At 45.3% G+C, this 18,133-nt stretch overlaps 1 protein-coding gene across 2 annotated transcripts in view; it reads right to left on the reverse strand.

The window, feature by feature from the left end:
• MYO5B (myosin VB) overlaps nucleotides 1-18,133 on the reverse strand; it is a 403,624-nt gene that overhangs the window by 32,627 nt on the left and 352,864 nt on the right. For both annotated transcript variants that reach the window (XM_090037780.1, XM_090037781.1), the window contains exons 28-29: nucleotides 10,519-10,758; nucleotides 9,452-9,552 (exon numbers count right to left, since the gene is read on the reverse strand). In XM_090037780.1, coding sequence (XP_089893906.1) covers nucleotides 9,452-9,552; nucleotides 10,519-10,758 — 341 coding nt within the window. The remainder of the gene's footprint in view (nucleotides 1-9,451; nucleotides 9,553-10,518; nucleotides 10,759-18,133) is intronic.

Raw genomic sequence — 18,133 nt, forward strand, 5'->3', positions numbered from 1 at the left:
GCGGATGAATCACCCCAGGGGAGCACAGGAGGGTCCCCTGTGTACTTCTGGTCCACTTCTGGGTTCACTGAGGAGTGCACTGGGGGGCTTCCCTGCTCCCCCCTCCCCAGCTTGGCAATTGGCCATGGGGGCACCCTGGGTGCTCCCCCCTCCGAGACCCAGGAGGCACCAGTCACTGAGCCAGAGGGGTCCCCACAACGTGCTCCCCGGCAGACCGAGAAGCGGACTGCCAGTGCTTTTGGTCCACTTCCGGGTCTGCTGCCGAACACAACGGGGAGTCCCCCGCGCTCCTGCGGGATGCTCCACCCACCCCAGCATTTACGAGCCACTTGGTACCTTGAGGCATGCAGAAACAACGATTAAAGCTGTGTCTATGTCCGCATCTCTAAATTGTTCCCAATCAATTTGGAGGGTCCCGACTCAATTCGGAGAGATTAAAGGGTCTCCTGATTCAATTCAGATTTGGAGATATGGCCACTGAATTGGGCTGAATCTCTGCCGAATTGAATTAGGGACCGAAGCTTTGCACAGCCCTAACTGACATTAAGCAAGACTGGAAAGGTAAGGTAAGGGGCTCATGCTCCTTTTATTCCATTTTGTACTCTCCCACTCTATTTTGTGATTTTGTAGCTGCTGGGGGTGGGGAGGGAATAGTGGGGGTGGTGTTCAGTCCGCTAAAATATAATCCTGTCCATTCATCCTTAAATTTTTGGTCCTTTCTTCTATCCCTTTGACTATGCAAGGCTGTTTCTTCCAATACATTATCTCCTGCTATGCCCTGTCCAGCATTAAACAACTCTATTATTGGCACCTCTACCATTTCCTTTAGGGAGGCTTTCACAGCCATAGAATCATAGAAATTAGGGTTGAAAAATAAGGGGCCTCAAGAGGTCTAGTCCAACCCCCTGCTCAAAGCAGGACCATCCTCAAGTAGATCATCCATCCCAGCCAAGGCTTTTTTGAGACGGGCCTTAAAAACCTCCAAGGATGGAGCTTCTACCACCTCTCTAGGTAACGTGTTCCAGTGTTTTATTACCCTCCTAGTGAGACAGTTCTTCCTAATATCTAACCTAAACTTTCCTTGCTGCAACTTGAGCCCATTGCTCCTTGTTCTGTCATCTGCCACCACTGAGACCAGTCCAGCTCCATCCTCTGTGGACCTCCCCTTCAGGTAGCCAAAGGCTGCTATTAAAATCCCCTCTCAGTCAGCTTTTCTCCAAACTAAATAAGTCCAGTGCCCTCAGCCTCTCCTCAGAAGTTATGTTTCCCAGCCCTCTAACCATTTTCATTGCCCTCCACCAAACTCTCTCAAACTTGTCCAGATCCTTTCTGTAGTGGGGAGCCCAAAACCAAACACAGTACTCCAGACGTGGCCTTGCCAGTGCTGAATAGAGGGGAATAATCATTTACTGCAATCTGCTTGCAGTACTCCTACTAATGCAGCCATTAGTCTTCTTGGCAACACAGGCACATTTTTGGTTCATATTCAGCTTATTGTCCACTGTAACCTTCGGGTCCTTACTGGTTTAATTAAAAACATTTTCCTAATATCTTAAGTATTCCTTGCTGTATTTCTTCCTTTCTATAGTTGCTTCTACCAAACAAAAATAAGTCCTGACCCAGCAGGTCTTTACATATCCTGGTCACTCGACAGAGTTACAGCAGTATTTCTTAATCGTTAAGCCAAGTGTTACATGGCAAGTTATTTCCGTCTTTCCTCAAAATAATATTCTCCAAGCCTCGTAATCTTCTGTGTTAACTTTTTTGCCTGAGCTCCACCTAGTTTATCCATTTGGTTTTGGGTAAAGCTGTGCCCAGAAAAACCTGGTCTCCTTGCAGCAGTGAAAGTTACTTCTTAGCCATCTATTTCTTAAATTACTGAAAACTTGAACTCTGTTTTAATGATGAAGTGAAGAGATCTCATACAACTTTAATGAGGGTCTGGACACTTTACAAATGAATAAAATGAGATTATATATAAAATCTGGCCAGGACACATTTGTTATAACATGATACATATCCATTTTAAAAGGAGTTTGAGGGCCTTGTTCTTTTAAAAAAGGTAAATAAAATCCAATAGATATGTTGCTTGGCTTGCAAAGAAGAGTGAGCTAATAAGGAGACCCATTCTGGGTTTTTACAGAAATGGGTACCAGGAACCATTCACCTGCAAATAACACTTCTACAAAATGTAATGGAAAGTGTCCCCATTACAGAGAGCTTTCTAAAGGGTGGAGGCAGGGGGAGGAAAACTATCTGGATGTGCCCTTCTCAACTGTAGACATGGCACTGGAATCCCATGGCTATTTCCCCAACTCATTTCATTCAGTTGAGAAGTAAAATAATTCCTTCCCACTTAACTAACAGGCCTGCTTCACATGCAGCCTTCCAGGTAACAGTAAGACATTTCAACCCCTTATCACCTGATCACATAACACTTGCAAGCTGAGCAAGGTTTCTTGGCTCTGATACACACACAAGATTATTTTTCAGAATCAAGCTAGTGTTTGCAGAGCTGGAAGGAAAAATAAAATATGGATGCATGTTTTTACTTATAAATCAACTAATCTGATCTGAGGCATTGAGATCTAAACGTGGAACCTCCAGATGTCATGTCTATAGAGTCACTCTTCAAAGTAGAAACATCCAAGTCCCTGAGCACATGGAAAGCAGACCCCAAGACTGGCAAAGAACATGGAAGACTATTTCTCTCCTTTTATTACACAAGTGTGCACCTGACCCAAGCAAACGTTGCTCCAGTTTTGCTCTAGCAGTAAATAAGATAGAAGGGCACTGATGCCTGGACTTAGGGAGTGCCGGCTTCACACATTACCACGAGAGCTCTTCCATCTCACACCTGAGTCAAAGCAATGCTAGTATCTGAGCACAGATTAGAGGCCCCAGCTGGTGCAGTTACCTACTGTATGCTCTCCTTTCAAACTTTGAATCTACCCACCTAAGAAAGACTATCAGGATGCAAGAGCTCTGGCAAATATTCTCCAAACTTTGTTGCTCAATGCTGATCTCTCAGATTCATGTTTAGACCCCTAGACAAAATAAATGGGCCTCATTTCCATGCACAGCTCTGAGCCACTTCAACAGGAGTAGCAAAAATGCATCATTCCTAAACATTAGGCCATGTTTTTGACCGGGGGAGGAGGTGCATTAACTGGGAGGCATTAACTATACATATAGGACTTTAACTCTGGACAACTACATTAGACAAAAGTTGATATATAAATGAGGCTGGCTGAATTAAGGGAAAGAGCATCTGTCTGAACTGTACTGATTTTGTGTTTCATATTCTATTTCCTTCCTCCACACAGCTGCACAGAGGCTAAGCAATGGAATATGCATTTAACAATGAAATTAAGATGAATCAAATAATTGGCCTCACTATTTATCACAGTCACTCATGTACTTCTAGCAGGATAGTTCTCTGACTGGATGGTGAACATTCATAAGCATTAGATTTTTTTTCACCTCAAGGTAAAGTCAATTCCCTCACTTTGCTTTAATTTTGGGGGGTTTACACAAGGTATTGTGGTGAACAGCAAAAATCAACTCAAGGGGGTGCCGTCATATTAAGAGAAATCTGCTTTGGAAAATGATGGCATTTATTCCAGATTCATCAATGTGGTATTGACTCAAACAAATGCATCACTGAGGGTTCATTTGCCTAAAAGTTCAGAATGACCAATTTATTAGAAGTCCATCTGACCACTCATCTTGAATTAGGCTAATCAGTTAATGCACACAGTCATACCATCATTTCTAAAGTGATTCATGAGTGCTTTGATTTTCCCTAAATGAAGTCTGAAGGAAGTTCTGAAAAATCAAATTCACCAAGCCTTTCTGTAGATCGGAGATGCTCAACCCCCAGCCTGAGAGCTTTCTCCCCATGGGTCTGCAAATCTGACGGCAGGGGAAGAGTGACACCTCTCCCCTGCTACTAAATTTCCACACCGTGGGAAACCCTGGGCCCTGCACATTGCTTTGAGCCCCTGATCCCAGCATGCAAGGCCAGGTGAGGGGGTGCCAGGCTCCAGGACCCAATCCTGGCACAACGGGACAGCACTGGGCTCTGGGGCCCAATCCTTGTGTGGGGGGCCAAGAGGAGGTAGAATCAGGCCCCTGGGGCCTAATGGCAGCACACAGAGTTGGGGAGGAGGCAGCACTGGGCCCAATCCTGGCACTTAGGGCTTGATCCAGCCTGCAGACCAGTCTTGACAAACTTATCTGGGGCCAAACATTTGACCACCACTGTGTTAGATCAACTTAGACTAGGGTATTTTTTAAATAGTTAGGCAGGGGGCTTAGAAGAGATTTGCAGTATGCAAGGAGCATGAAGGTTTCTACTTGTCCATATGATGTATTCAGCTAATGTTGTTTATGGCTCATTTCTTGTGTGCTGCACCTACAAATACAGAGAAGATCCCTCCCCGCTGCAGGCGTATCCACTAGTTAGCATTTCAAGGCAAATAGGTAGGCGAAGATGCAGAAACCCGGTTCTATCCTGGAGATGCAACTCGTTTCCCTTACTGGGTTACTCTCGCAACTAAAACAAACCAAAATCCATTCTAGCTACAAAAATAAAGCATTGTTCTTTCTGTTAAAAATGTAAACCTGAAGCATCACAGGTATCAGTGTGAAGTGGGGGTACAAGCCACCCCACCTGAGTGCTTCTATCCAGAGCTAAAGGAACCAGTCCACAGAATAAGACTCAAATCCATTGTACTTTTCTCCTGGTGTCAGGTAACATCAAAAAGGGCTCCAGCCATAACATGGAAACCTGTTCATCCGATACTTAGAGACCAGCTATTTATTTTATATAGATCACTGCAGAGTTATGTTATAATGACTTACAGCTGACATTGATCTGAGCCAGATTTAGAGGCGAAGACTTTTTGGCTTCAAACCTCAAAGAAAAAACTGAGTCCATGCCTAATACCCTTCCAAGTCAAGCAGTCCAAACACTAAGCAGAGCACCAAAAAACTTACTGGTATTGTCAGTGTATTCATGGTTATTCAACAGGAGCAGGAGCTTGTAACAACTGAATATTCTGACCCTTTAGCACTTGCAAGTCTAATGAGTATGCCTAAGTTACCTGGCATTTTCTACAAGACTCAGTTTTGAACTAAAATTCCCTTTGACTTCAAATCATAAAGGGCACTAGGACATATCCTTGAAAAGGTTTTGGAGGAAGAGAACAGGAATGCAATCAATGCTAGGTGCCTTGTCAGTTCTTCTGTTCATATCACTTTCCCACTGAAAGGTGAGGACTATACAGGCATACAGTATAAAGGCTCTTGCTGAAGGATGTCTGAGCGTCTCTTGGAGTTAGTCCCACAAAAAAGTCTTCCACCAAAAATGCTGATTAAACAACATATAAAAGAACAGCTTTGCTTATCATGGTGACAGACAAGCAGTGGAAATACTGCCTATTTATAGAATGCAACCTTGCAAAGCGAGGGGAAATCAGTTATTTATTTTCAGGAACATCATCAAGCCACATCCTAGTAGCACTATTTTATTCATTGATTGAAGCCCACAGTTTATGAGCTGACCTGATGCAGAAATAAAAATGCAGAGAAACACTCACTCAGGAACCAGGAAGTAATTAAGCCACTGGACAACACGCTGTGAAGAACTACCCTGCACCCAGACTACAGGCAAGGCTGCAGGGAGTGCCAGGATGGCAGGGACTGGTGGAGAACAGCTTGGACGGTGGCAACAGACTGCCCAGAAAAAGACAAGAGAGGGGAAATCCATGGTTCCCCCTCTATATAGCATAGCCTTTAACACAATGTAGTAGGTATACAAGATGAGGCCAGAGGTTCCTGCTCCTCTAAGGGGAGAGTGTAGTAGGCAAAGCTTTCTGCGCGGGGCAGGCAGCAGGGAAGAAGCCAGCCGCTAGAAAGCCAGCAGGCCGGACAGCAACAGTAAGAGCTACCCCTGGGGGAGCACCTACCCTGGGGTTAGCTGCACTGCGGTAAGCAGCCAAGGGGCAGACCTCCAAGCACTGCAGTGGGTTTTGGGGCACACAAGCCCTGTGCCTGAGACCAGGTGGGCAGTCTTGACCCTGCGTGCTGCAAAGAGAGGAGCTCTTGGGGGAGATGGCTGCCACCTGAGCCGGCAGCCACCCGAGTGTTGCCATAGTGCTGGCAAGTTGGCAATGACCCAGAGTGAGGTGAATTTTAGTTGTGAAGCAGTCTGCTTGTATTTATGCTGTGGTTAAGTTTGAGCCCAGAGCCCAGAGCCCAGATTATGGCTGTAGGGAAGGATGGAGCGCCTGGTGGGGCACTCCAGGACAGGCAGCCTAGCCTGGGGTCAGGGACCCAGAGGGCTGTGGGCTAGTGCGGATAAGTGAGGCCAAGACTGGAAGAGCTAAGGCCAGGGAAAGCAGCCTGGCCTGGGGCCAGGGTCACAGAGGGCTGAGGACTGGTGCAGTGAAAGCAGCTCAGCCTGGGATCAGGGACCCTGAGGGCTGTGGATGCAACAGTAGCTGTGCTGGGGCCAGGGCCCAGAGGGCTAGAGGAGTTAGGCCAAGGCCAGGAGGGCTGAGACCATGGGAGTGAGGCTAAAGCCAGGGAGAAGCTGAAACCATGTGAGCTTAGACCAAGAGGACTAACTGTAAGGGTGAATGGAGGCCATGAACATAGTCCATAAGGCAACTGGTGCCCCAAGTCACTGATAGGGCCAAGAGGGCCACAATTTAGTGCCCAACAGGCAAGACTGGGGCCAACAAGGCACAGCAAGAAGAAATTGAGGCATACACTGGGACCCTGGGGGCAGCCTCCTTACACACTACAAGACACATGGAGGGTACTTCAAGAAGCCGGAGTGGGGGCAGGTGTTGTTTGGCCACCTCTGGGGGGCCGAGTCCTGCTACAAGGTGCCACTGACTGATGAAAAGACCCTACAGAAGTTCGTGGGAAATTAGATAATTTCTCGGTACATGTTAGAGAACTAAACCACTATTGGTTTAACCATTGCTAGATTATCTGTAGGTGTTTTCCTGACTACTTCTGAGATCTTGCTGGAAGGGACAAAAGACAACGGCCATCCCTCACTGCCTTTTCACTGTGTGCACTTGAAGACGCTCCTCTCGTCTCCAAGATTCCCAAAAGCAAATCACACAGAGACAAAGAATGATACATTTAATTAACAGTGTAATTATCTGAAAGCTCCCAAGTATGGCTGAACTTTGAAAAACTCTACTTAATGTCCTGCATCTACTGCGACACTCTACACTACTTACTCTAACAGTCACGCTGCAGACTCGTAGTTATATGGAAGTTAGCGAGTTGGAGGATGTCTTCTGAGGAGGACATTTCATCTGACCACAGCCCTCCAACAATTTAAGGTGGGAAGGCAGGAACTCTGGCTGAAGGAACCAGCAACACACCTGTAGGCTGGGGAACACCCTTCTTGTCAATATGGTGGCAGAAAGGGATCTCGGAGTCATTGCTGACTCCAGGATGAACATGAGCCGCCAACACGAGGAAGTGGTCAGTAAGGCTAACCACACCTTATTGTGCATCTACAGATGCATCACAAGCAGGTCCAGGGAGGTGATCCTTCCCCTCTATGCAGCATTGGCCAGGCTGCAGCTGGAGTACTGCGTCCAGTTCTGGGTGTCGCACTTCAAGAGGGATGTGGCTAGCACTGAGAAGGTCCAGGGGAGGGCCAGTCGCATGGTCAAGGGGCAGCGGGGCAGGCCCTAAAAAAAAAAAAGAGTCTAAAAGGCCTGAACCTATTCAGCCTCCACAAGAGAAGGCTGAGAGGGGATCTGGTGTCTGTTTACAAACTCACCAGGATGGGGCAGCAGGAATCAGGGGGAAGCTCTATTCCCCCGGGCACCACCTGGGGTTACTAGGCATAACGGCCACAAATTGTTAGAGAGGAGGTTCAGGCTGGACACCAGGAGACACTACTTTAGTCAGGGCTGCCAGGCTCTGGAATGGGCTCCCAAGGGAGGTGGTCTTCAAGAGGAGGCTGGACAGATATTTGGCCGGGGTGAAATGACCCTGGCACTTGTTCCTGCCCAGGGCAAGGGGTCAGACCTGATGATCCATTTAGGTCCCTCCCAACCCCAAGTATTATGATACTATGAACTCCACTGAGAAAGTGTTACCAAATTCCAAAGGGAGGGACCCCGCAAAAAACCTGTGCCTTACTCTGTGCCCCACTTGCTCCTTCCCCATACCCTATTCAGACTCCATCCATGACCCCACCTTCACAGATTAACCCTGAATGAAACAGGGTTTCAAAGACACAGTGATTGAGCCTCCTCGTAGTGCTACAGGAACAGACATAACAGTTATATGCTAATACCTAGTGGCAACTCTTTGTCCACTTCCCTTTCAGAAGGGTTAGAAACATGTCTGCCTTTAGCCTGGGGCAAATTTTCTGAAGACCATATTTAAATCCACACAGGTGTTAAAAAACCCCCAAATATAATTCCCCAGCCTTCCCAGGAGGGGCCCCAAACAGCCTTCATCAGTGAAGAGTTCAGAAACTGGCAAGGTCCACTATTTTATGAGAACCATCAGTCAAGCTCTGTGCCAGTGAGGTCCCCTGAATGCAAGTGAGAACACATAAATCTGCACGCCTGCCAGAGTCAGGTAGGGAGATGCAAATGAATATTCAGTTTCCTTTGAGTAGCATAAACATTTATGTCCCATTAACTTGCTGTATAATTCATGTAATTTTTTTCCCCTTTTACAACATATTACTGCTGTATTTTACGTTCTCCTGCATAGTCAAAAGGACTGAATTTCTCAATAGCATTATAATAAACTCGTCATCACTGTAAAGGAAGACAAATTCAGGGCATTAACTATCACTGTGGGAACCCTGTAAATCAAAAAAGATTCAGAGCCAGTAGTTCAGATACAAAAAATGCCAATAGCACGGCCGATGCCAGAGATGGCATGGATGTGTGTGTGAACTTATTTCGATGAATGGAAGTTCTTCTCAGCATGATGCTAAGAGTTCTTTGAAGTGACTAAATTTTCAGTCTTCCTTAAACTATAACCTGTATTTTGCTATTGCTATAATTTTAAAGGCTGAATTAAAGGTTTTTGCCTATTGTTCTCTGGTGGGTCCACTGCACACCACTGTGCCTGTTTGGAGCACAGTGGGGTGTGGAAGCTCAGTGGTGGCTGACCTCCATTTTACTCTCTCCAAGCTCTGGCTCTACCTCTCGCCCAGTACCTTCCTTTTCAACAAGGGACTGGCCCAAAGTGGAATTCTGCAGTCCAACCATGCTGAACTTTGGCTCTCGATACCAACTTCATGGCTCTTATCCTCAATTAGAGGCCCCAGCCAGACAGCTGAAAGGGTCTGGTTACAGCTATATGTTGTTCTGGATCTAAATCTAAGTTGCAAGGCCCAGGCTCACCTCTGCTGGAAGTATTTTGTCTAGATAACTGAAGACACACTTACCGGTTTGCCTCGCACACACCCTGGTAGGCTTCAATTGCATCCTCTTGATCAACATGCTTGTCACTGTTTGGCCAGCTGGGATGTGTGTTGATGCTTGATTCCTGAATTCCACACAGAACAACAACAAATTGAAAACCTCAGTGTCATTAAAGTCTTACAAATGTTGGATGTGGAGCAATTCTGAGCATGTATGATGGGGCTTCCAGCCTTTTGGGCCTATTGCCTTGTGAGTACAAGTGAGGAGTTTGTGCGGGTTTGTGCAGGTAAGAGCATGCAGCAGAAATGTGAGTGTAAGGAGGTGGATTTCTTTGGGGCTAACCCACAGAGGGTGCTAAAACCATTGAGAAAAACCCCCAAAGCCAATGCCACAGAGGGGTGTTTTGGTTTTAAAAGACTTCCTTGAAGCAACAGCAGAAAGACCCACCTGTAACTTAGGTCAGGGGTCTAGATCCGGCCCATGGAACCATTTTAGCCACTCTGCCAGCTGTCTGGCAGGCTACTAAAAGCTGCAGGGCACGACCTGCTGCAGAATCCAGGGTCCTTGGAGCCTGATGAACATGGCCATCAGCTGCAAGGCGCTGCCCGATCCCTCACCTGCAAATGTCACCCACCCCCGGACTTGTACTGCAGACATGACCCCAACCCTGTGCCACTGCCTGAACGTGGAATTGCACCATTCATCCCAGAGCTGGACCCACTGCAGCTGCTTCTGGCTCCATGGAACTGGCCCAGGAGAAGCTCCCTAGGCCAGTCTGAATCCAGCTCAGTGCAAGTTTGATACCCCTGACTTTGGTGGACCAAATTCAGTTCTTATTTATGTGGGTGCGAATGAAGTCATTTCCCACATACACTAATATGAGACAGGGCAAAATCTGGCCTACAATACTTTTTTCCTTGCCTCCCGTCCAGATGAATCCAAATATTTCTGGAGCTCACTCAACAAGTCTCAGATAGCCATCTCTTGATGGCTATAACTTAACAAAGCCAAGTCAATGCCTTCATTAAACAAGGATAGTTAATGCTCCCTCAGTAAGAGAAGAGGGAAAAGGATTTCTCCACTCAGTTACCATATTTTTGCTGGTCTCTTTTTCCTGGGCTGCCTTTATAATCTGTGTCCTTAGAATAAGTACTTCTTCCTTCCTCACTTCCAGCTCTTCATTGGCTGATTTAAGCTGATTCAGTAGGAGGTTATAATTGTCTTGGATATCATTGGAAGCGTCATTTTGGGTTGCTCGGTCTGCTATAGCCTTTCTTAATTCATTAAGTTCATTTTTCAGTTTCTTGTTCTCCGATTCTAGTTCTTGCCTCTGTAAAACATCAAAACATCACCTGGCTTAGATTAAATACCTTGTGCACTTGTACAACTGTAGTAGTCTTTATTTCTGTTATGCCTTTAAATGCAACTCAAATTGCTGAGGATAACAGCTGAAGATCAAGTATGCCAGCTGAAAATCAGGATTGCTATTAGTCAAGCCACATGGATTTCAAAAAAGTTTTGTGCCGCTTCTCCCGTCTCGGTTTATAGCAGCCTGATCACTAACTTCATAATTTCCTAGTCATTTCAACAGTAGACATGACACCCAAGTAGAATGAGAACTCTCCCTGTTTAACCCGCTTACATGGACATAGAAAGAGCTGCTTCATGAGAAATTGGAACATAAAATTATACTCCTTCATGCCCTTCCCCTTTTTTAAAAGGTTAGAAAAAAACTTAAGCCTGGATGCTGAGGCCAGGAAGACCTGCCAAACCCCAGAGAATTGGTTTACTGCGTTTTAGATGTTTGTTGCAGGCAGTTGTAAGAGTTCACCCGAGTGGGAGACAAATATACTATCTGCATGGCTGTTTCTACTCTCGGGGCGGGGGGAGGAGGGGGTGGTCTTAAAGCTGCCCGAGGCCCCAGTATGGCTTATTAATTTAATGTCTGGAATTCTCTCCCCACCATCTAGTAGTTAAAGGGATTTTCCTCCTTTGACTGTGCTTCAGTCTCTACAGTTGACAGACAAGTTCAGCAACTCACAGGTTTTATACAAGTTGCTTCTCTGAAATTAATGATACCAGTGCATCAGGGGTAACTATTTTTGCTCAGATGACTACAACTTTTTTTTTTTTTTACACAGGAACAGGATGGGGGATTAATGATGTTTGGCAGCAAAATAACCTCTGTCCTGCATGAGTATTCATCAGTAAACATGAATGATAAGTAGCAACCAAACTGCAGTTTAATACCCGTTTACACCCACCTACAATGAAACTGGTACATCCATTTGCTAGGCTAGGTGCTAGTATCAGTAAGCTCTGGCTCAGAAACCCACTAAAGGCTGCACATTTAGTATTCACAGCAGCAGAGTTGAGAGGCAGTCCTCAGGTGAATATAGCCAAACAACTTCTCTATTCCTCAGTTTCCCCAGCTCTAAAGTTGGCTGTATTGCAGTGGCATCCAGATACCAAGTCAAGACTGGCTTTCCATCCCACCAGGCAGGACATTCACAAATCAAGAAACAGCTCAGAAAATGAAAAGCAGCTAAACTGCACGATTGCAAATCAATAACAAGATCATTTTTAATTGCATTATGACCAATTGAAAAAAAATAGTGCACACTCACTGCAGGTTAATGGGATAGCAGCAGGTTAATGGGATAGTCTATTTGGCATCTGAACAAACTGTTTGCTTTCCACTGATCAATTATCATTAGCAGAACATCCTCTAGTGCTTTATTCTGTACTAGGACTCCAAGCATGTGAGCCCCACTGTGATTAAGGTATCCAGGTTGTAACCGTATTGGTCTAAAGGCAAAAGGAATCAGAACTGGTGGTAGAGGCGATACCCTATTAGACCAGCTAGATTTTTGCGCTTCAATTACTTTACTAAATTAATTAATTATTAAATTAATTTAAATTAAATCAAATTAAGTAAATACTTGTTAAATAGCTATTAATAAATATGTAATAAATTAACTTAATTAAAGATTAATTAAATATTAAATTAAATTAAAATGAAAGCTTTTTTTTGCAAAATGGTCTAATAAAAGGTGGTCTAACGAGAGATCACAGCTACCACCAGTTCTGATTCCATTGTGATTAAGACAGTTTAAACACCTGTAGCACTCTTAGGAAGAACAGGTAAAATTTAGTTTTCTTCAATAAAACCTATTTAACAGTTTTCCTCCGCCCCAAAGACCAATTAAAAAAAAAATCTGTATAGGATGTGAAGGGGTTTACATGGATTTTTCAGAATTAGATTGGATTTAAATAAAAAAAAAGGGTTGACAGGCTTTTCCACACTGCTGTATGCATGGTCTCATTGTGCAGAGGTTGTGAATGGGTACTGGGGGACTTGCATGCACTGCTGAGTGAAGCCCAAGCAAATATGCTCATTTATATGAAAATAAATGGAGAAGTCTGCGAGGCAGCCCCGGACAGCAGGAAAGCCTATGGCCAGTTGAGATCACAATAACTTAAGTGGTGCCATACAGGGTCAGCCCACAGTCCCTCTAGCTCCTTTAGTGGCAGATTTATATGCAATCAAGGGAGAGCACTAAACTCGATCTCTCTGGGGTGATCTATCAATTCAGTACTCTCCCTGGCATCCACCATGATTGGTTTAGAGATCCCAGAAGTGACAGTATGCATATGTGACTCTACAGGAAGTATACACCCAATTTTGTATCTGCTCAACTTGATTTGACACTGAGGTACCATTGCAAGCTCTGGCAGAATTTTGTACCAAAATTCTTTAGAGCGCCACGTTGCAATACATACCAACGCGTGCCCGCTAGAAAAACATGCCTGTTTCCATTAGCATGGTTTTTCTATCTTTTCTCTAGGAGCAGGGGCAACCAAACTCCAGTGCAGTGATTTTCAGCAAGGATGCCAGTGCACCCTGAGGTGCCACCAGATCCTTTGAAGGGTGCCTCAAGTGTGAGGAGACAAGCACAGGTTCAGGCTTGCCCCTGCCTGGCTGATTCCGATGGCCCAGACTTTCTACGACGAGGAAAGCATTGTAATCTACAAATTAGCTCTTGAAATTGGGTGCCACTCAACCCACAAGAGCTCTGGAGGGGTGCCTCGAGTCCAATACAGTTGAGAGCCATTGGTGTGAAAGAAAACTGCACGATGCAGCAGGCCTCTGCCACCTTGGCCTACTGCTCCCCCAGAGCCTGGCATGATCTGAGGGAAAGCTCATGTTCCAGAGTTAGGTCTCTTCCGATGAGAAGAGCCTGTGCCTCCTGCCACTACACTACGAAACGGTGTCTAAATTACACAACAGCCTCTGAATAAAGGGCTTTACAGGTCAAGACTGATGCCTTGAATTGGACCCAGAAGTGAATTAGATGTCAGTGCACATACTAGATCATTGGTACCGTATGATACGATTCCTGTATGAAATACTGCCAAGCAAAGATGGGCAAACATTTTGTACAAGCTTATTTCCCTGTGATCTTCAACCGCATCATGAGGGAACGTGCAGAAAAATCCCACTGCAATAATTAGGTAACCAGTTCATGAGTAAAGGGTTGCAAAACTAGATCCAGCCCTTTCTTAAGTGAAAATAAACAAAGGAAGGCAAGTTGTAGCTACTACTATTACAGACACCTAAGCTAGTAACAGGGAACCTCAGTTATCAGATACAGACAAACCTTCTGAAGGGGCAGGTATCGCTGGGACTACTCTCTCAGGTTTCTCTTCTCAGCCACCAGAATGATTTCAGTCTTATTCAGACAAACTTTGACCTAGCTAGTTTTCATCCAGATACTGATTTATGCCATCTCTGGGGAAAGCCAGTCAACTGGGGGCCCCAACAGATGTAGAGTTGAGCATCAGCTGTACAATGATGAACCTGCATCCTAGTCTTCTCATCTTAGCCGTTTCATATACAATGAGCAAAGGGAAGAGAGGCAACCTCAAGACGTAGGAGCACCTGCACAATATGATACTACTGGTTCTTCATGAGAGAAGAATGAAGCAATGACTGCCATTTACTCCAGCCCAGGGCAATAGGTGACCCAGTGAAAATCCCAGATCAACTCCATCAAAGGCTGATACCCGATTTGTGTTCATCACTGGGAGGAGACTCAGTCAGTGAAATCAGCACAACCTCTGGGTTTTACCTTGGCCAAAAGCTCAGATACAAAGGGTAAGGGAAATGCACTGGACTCTAAAAGGTGTCAGGGCCCCATTCCTGCAACCTGCCCGATAGTTGCACACAGAGGCTGGGCAACCACTGACAAAGAGGATGGCATTTATAGGCTGCGGTATAGCAGGACACAAGAGAAAGTACGGACGTTCATGCTGCCCTGTAGGTTAGCTGCACAGGTATCTCTACAAGAGCAGATACTGGCTCTTCCCCCGTTTCAGGTTCGCCGTTTGGAAGTACTACATTTGCAAGACAACCTCTCTCTGCCTTTATTTTGATGAAAGCAAGTCAGGACAAGATTGTTTCAGAGGCAATGGGTCCTAAAAGGATAATCTTGGCACCAATTCTAAGCAAAGTTGTGCCAATAATACAATAATGCTAATTTCCCCCCCCGTTCTTTCTAATGCCTGAAATTCCTTCATATTAATGATCGATGTGCAGGTTCCAGACACCTCAGGCATTAATAATGAGCTTCAACTAATAAAAAACTGCCTCTACACATTGAAGATTTTTTAAGCCCCTTGAGCTGGCCTACAGGACAAGTGATTCTAATTACAGCACTTCGTTAAAGAAAGAATAAAGGAGACAAACCTTACATATTTGACAAGTGAATTATTAGGGAAAAGCATTTGAAAGGAGGAAGAATGTCATGAAAAAACCTGCCAAGGAGATGCTATGGGGAAGAGCATGCACATGGAGATACAGTGGTGCTTTCATTGCAGACGGAGCTTTTTTGGCAGGTAACTGTGTACTACACTCAAAGCTGGGTAAAATGCCAGCGACCTATATTTCTGTCCCTCTCTCTTTCAGTTCAGAACAGAGTATTGTTAGGCCAGCCCTCCAGGGAAAAGACTTTTTGCCTGTAGGAGTTGATGTGTCCTGTTGCAATCTCACATGAAACTCTCTCTCCCTGCTTTCAGCAGGCACTGTAGCAATTGTTAGACAGAAACGTCACTAATGCAGGTAAGTGATCCAGGTGGTACATTCTAAAGCTTGACTGTTTGCTATTAAGTTGCTAGTCATAAATCATGAGATCATAAAATGAAGCACACTTTTGCTGGTCTCAAGTAACTTGTTCTCAAGCAAAGGTCCTCTCCTTGTTTGCCTGTAGAATAAGAAACAGAATTCAGTCTGGGACAGCGATTAGATCTGAGAGGGGATCTTGTCTTCTTTTGCTAGGGCACTGACAGAATAAAGTTAGAGACCCATTCTTGTAGGTAAAGAGGCACTGGACAATTGCAGCCTTAAGTTCATATTTCTACCTTGCAGAGGACGACACTGAGTTTGGGATCTTAAAAAGTAGTGATCACACAGTACCAACATCCAAAACACTCACAACCAATTACAGTTCGCTAGAAATACAAATTGCCACTAGTTTTTGAATAAACCTAAGAAACTCTTTTAGACTTTTTGAAAATAATGCTACTATTCACTCATACAACTGCTTTAAAAAGTATGGTTTATAAAAGGAAAAACTCTGAAGTTAGGAAAACCCAGAACTGCGGTTGCCCATTACAACTTGTGTCAGGAAATCTGTGACAAAAGTAAGTGCGAGACTTCATGCTAGTGTTATGATCCCAAAAGCTATTTGAAAAATAGACACAGCTTTGAACTGTATGACTTACTCATTTCACACAACAGAATTTTGTGCTAATAGTTCATGTGTCTTAAAAACTCCTCTTTGTGCATTTAACCAGTAAGAAAAACTGGGGTAGGATTTGAGGTCTCTTTTCATGCTTCTGTTCTGAGAAGTAGCAATGATATATGGTAGGCACATAGGGTGGATACAGAAGTGTTCTGTGCCTGGTTTACAACGCTGTAATTTAGAGCACTTAGAGCACTATAAAGGTACCTCACTCTTACACATGACGGAAGTGCAGTGTTTGGTGGGGTTGGGGTGGGCTCTGAGCCTCCCTGCACTTTCCAGGCTAGGACGCAGGGGTCGCTTCACAACCTCCTGGGGCTTCTCCATTGGTCAGAAGTTTGACCAGCACACAGAAGTTATTTAAAGTGCTATAGGTTGCTGATGTGCTATAAAGTACATTGCTTCAAATTCAACCCCTCATTTAACAAGGGTTAATTTAAAGTGTTGCACCTATTTTTATTTAACACTTGGACAAGGGAGAAGAGATTGATGTCATATATCTTGACTTCAAAAAAGCCTTTGATCTGGTATCCCATGATCACCTCTTGGCCAAACTGCCCAGTTGTGGCCTTGGCTCCACCACGATCCGCTGGCTGGGAAATTGGCTCTGTGGTCAGACCCAGAGGGTTGTGATTGATGGCAGTCACTCATCGTGGTGCCCTGTGACCAGTGGGGTCCCTCAAGGCTCTGTCCTGGGACCCATCCTGTTCATCAACATCATTAACAATGTGGACACTGGAGTCAGGAGTGGACTGGCCAAGTTCGCCGATGACACCAAACTTTGGGGCAAAGCATCCACGCCAGAAGATAGGCGGGTGATCCAGGCTGACCTGGACAAGCTCAGCAAATGGGCAGACGAGAACCTCATGGTGTTCAACACCGAAAAATGCAAGGTTCTCCACCTTGGGAGGAAAAACCTGCAGCACCCTTATAGGCTCGGCAGTGCTACATTGGATAGCACTACAGAAGAAAGAGACTTGGGGGTCATCATTGACCACAAGATGAACATGAGCCTGCAATGCGATGCTGCGGCTAGTAAAGCGACCAAAACGCTGGCTTGCATCCATAGATGCTTCTCGAGCAAATCCCGGGACGTCATCCTCCCCTTGTACTCGGCCTTGGTGAGGCCGCAGCTGGAGTACTGCATCCAGTTTTGGGCTCCACAATTCAAAAAGGATGTGGAGAAGCTTGAGAGAGTCCAGAGGAGAGCCACGCACATGATCAGAGGTCAGGAAAACAGACCTTACGATGAAAGGCTGAGAGACATGGGACTCTTTAGCCTGGAAAAGCGCAGGCTCAGGGGTGATCTGATGGCCACCTATATGTTTATCAGGGGTGACCACCAGGATCTGGGGGAACGTTTGTTCACCAGAGCGCCCCAAGGGATGACGAGGTCGAACGGTCACAAACTCCTGCAAGACCGTTTTAGGCTTGACATAAGGAAGAATTTCTTTACTGTCCGAGCTCCCAAGGTCTGCCAGCGGAGGTGGTTCAAGCACCTGCATTGAACACCTTCAAGAGTTGGATGCTTATCTTGCTGGGATCCTATGACCCCAGCTGACTTCCTGCCCTTTGGGCAGGGGGCTGGACTCGATCTCCCAAGGTCCCTTCCAGCCCTGATGTCTATGAAATCTATGAAATCTATGAAAGTGCTGTAAAGCTGTGCACTTCCGTTCAGCCGCAGCAATAAAGCGCTTTAAGTGGCAAAAAAGCAACTTCTGTACACACCAATACTGACAAACAGCATCTCTGAAGGAAACAGAAGCCCCATTGCCAAATTGCTGAAAACTGTCCTGGACAAAGCCCTAGAAAACAACACTCCAGAGAGTTGTGTTTATAGAGGAGACAGACCGTAGATCTTCATTTCTTTTCTGTCTCTTTGCCTTACCCTGGGAGATGATA

This window comes from Crocodylus siamensis, chromosome 3, assembly GCF_052110815.1.
Source record: "Crocodylus siamensis isolate JL-2025a chromosome 3, ASM5211081v1, whole genome shotgun sequence".
NCBI lineage: Eukaryota > Metazoa > Chordata > Crocodylia > Crocodylidae > Crocodylus > Crocodylus siamensis.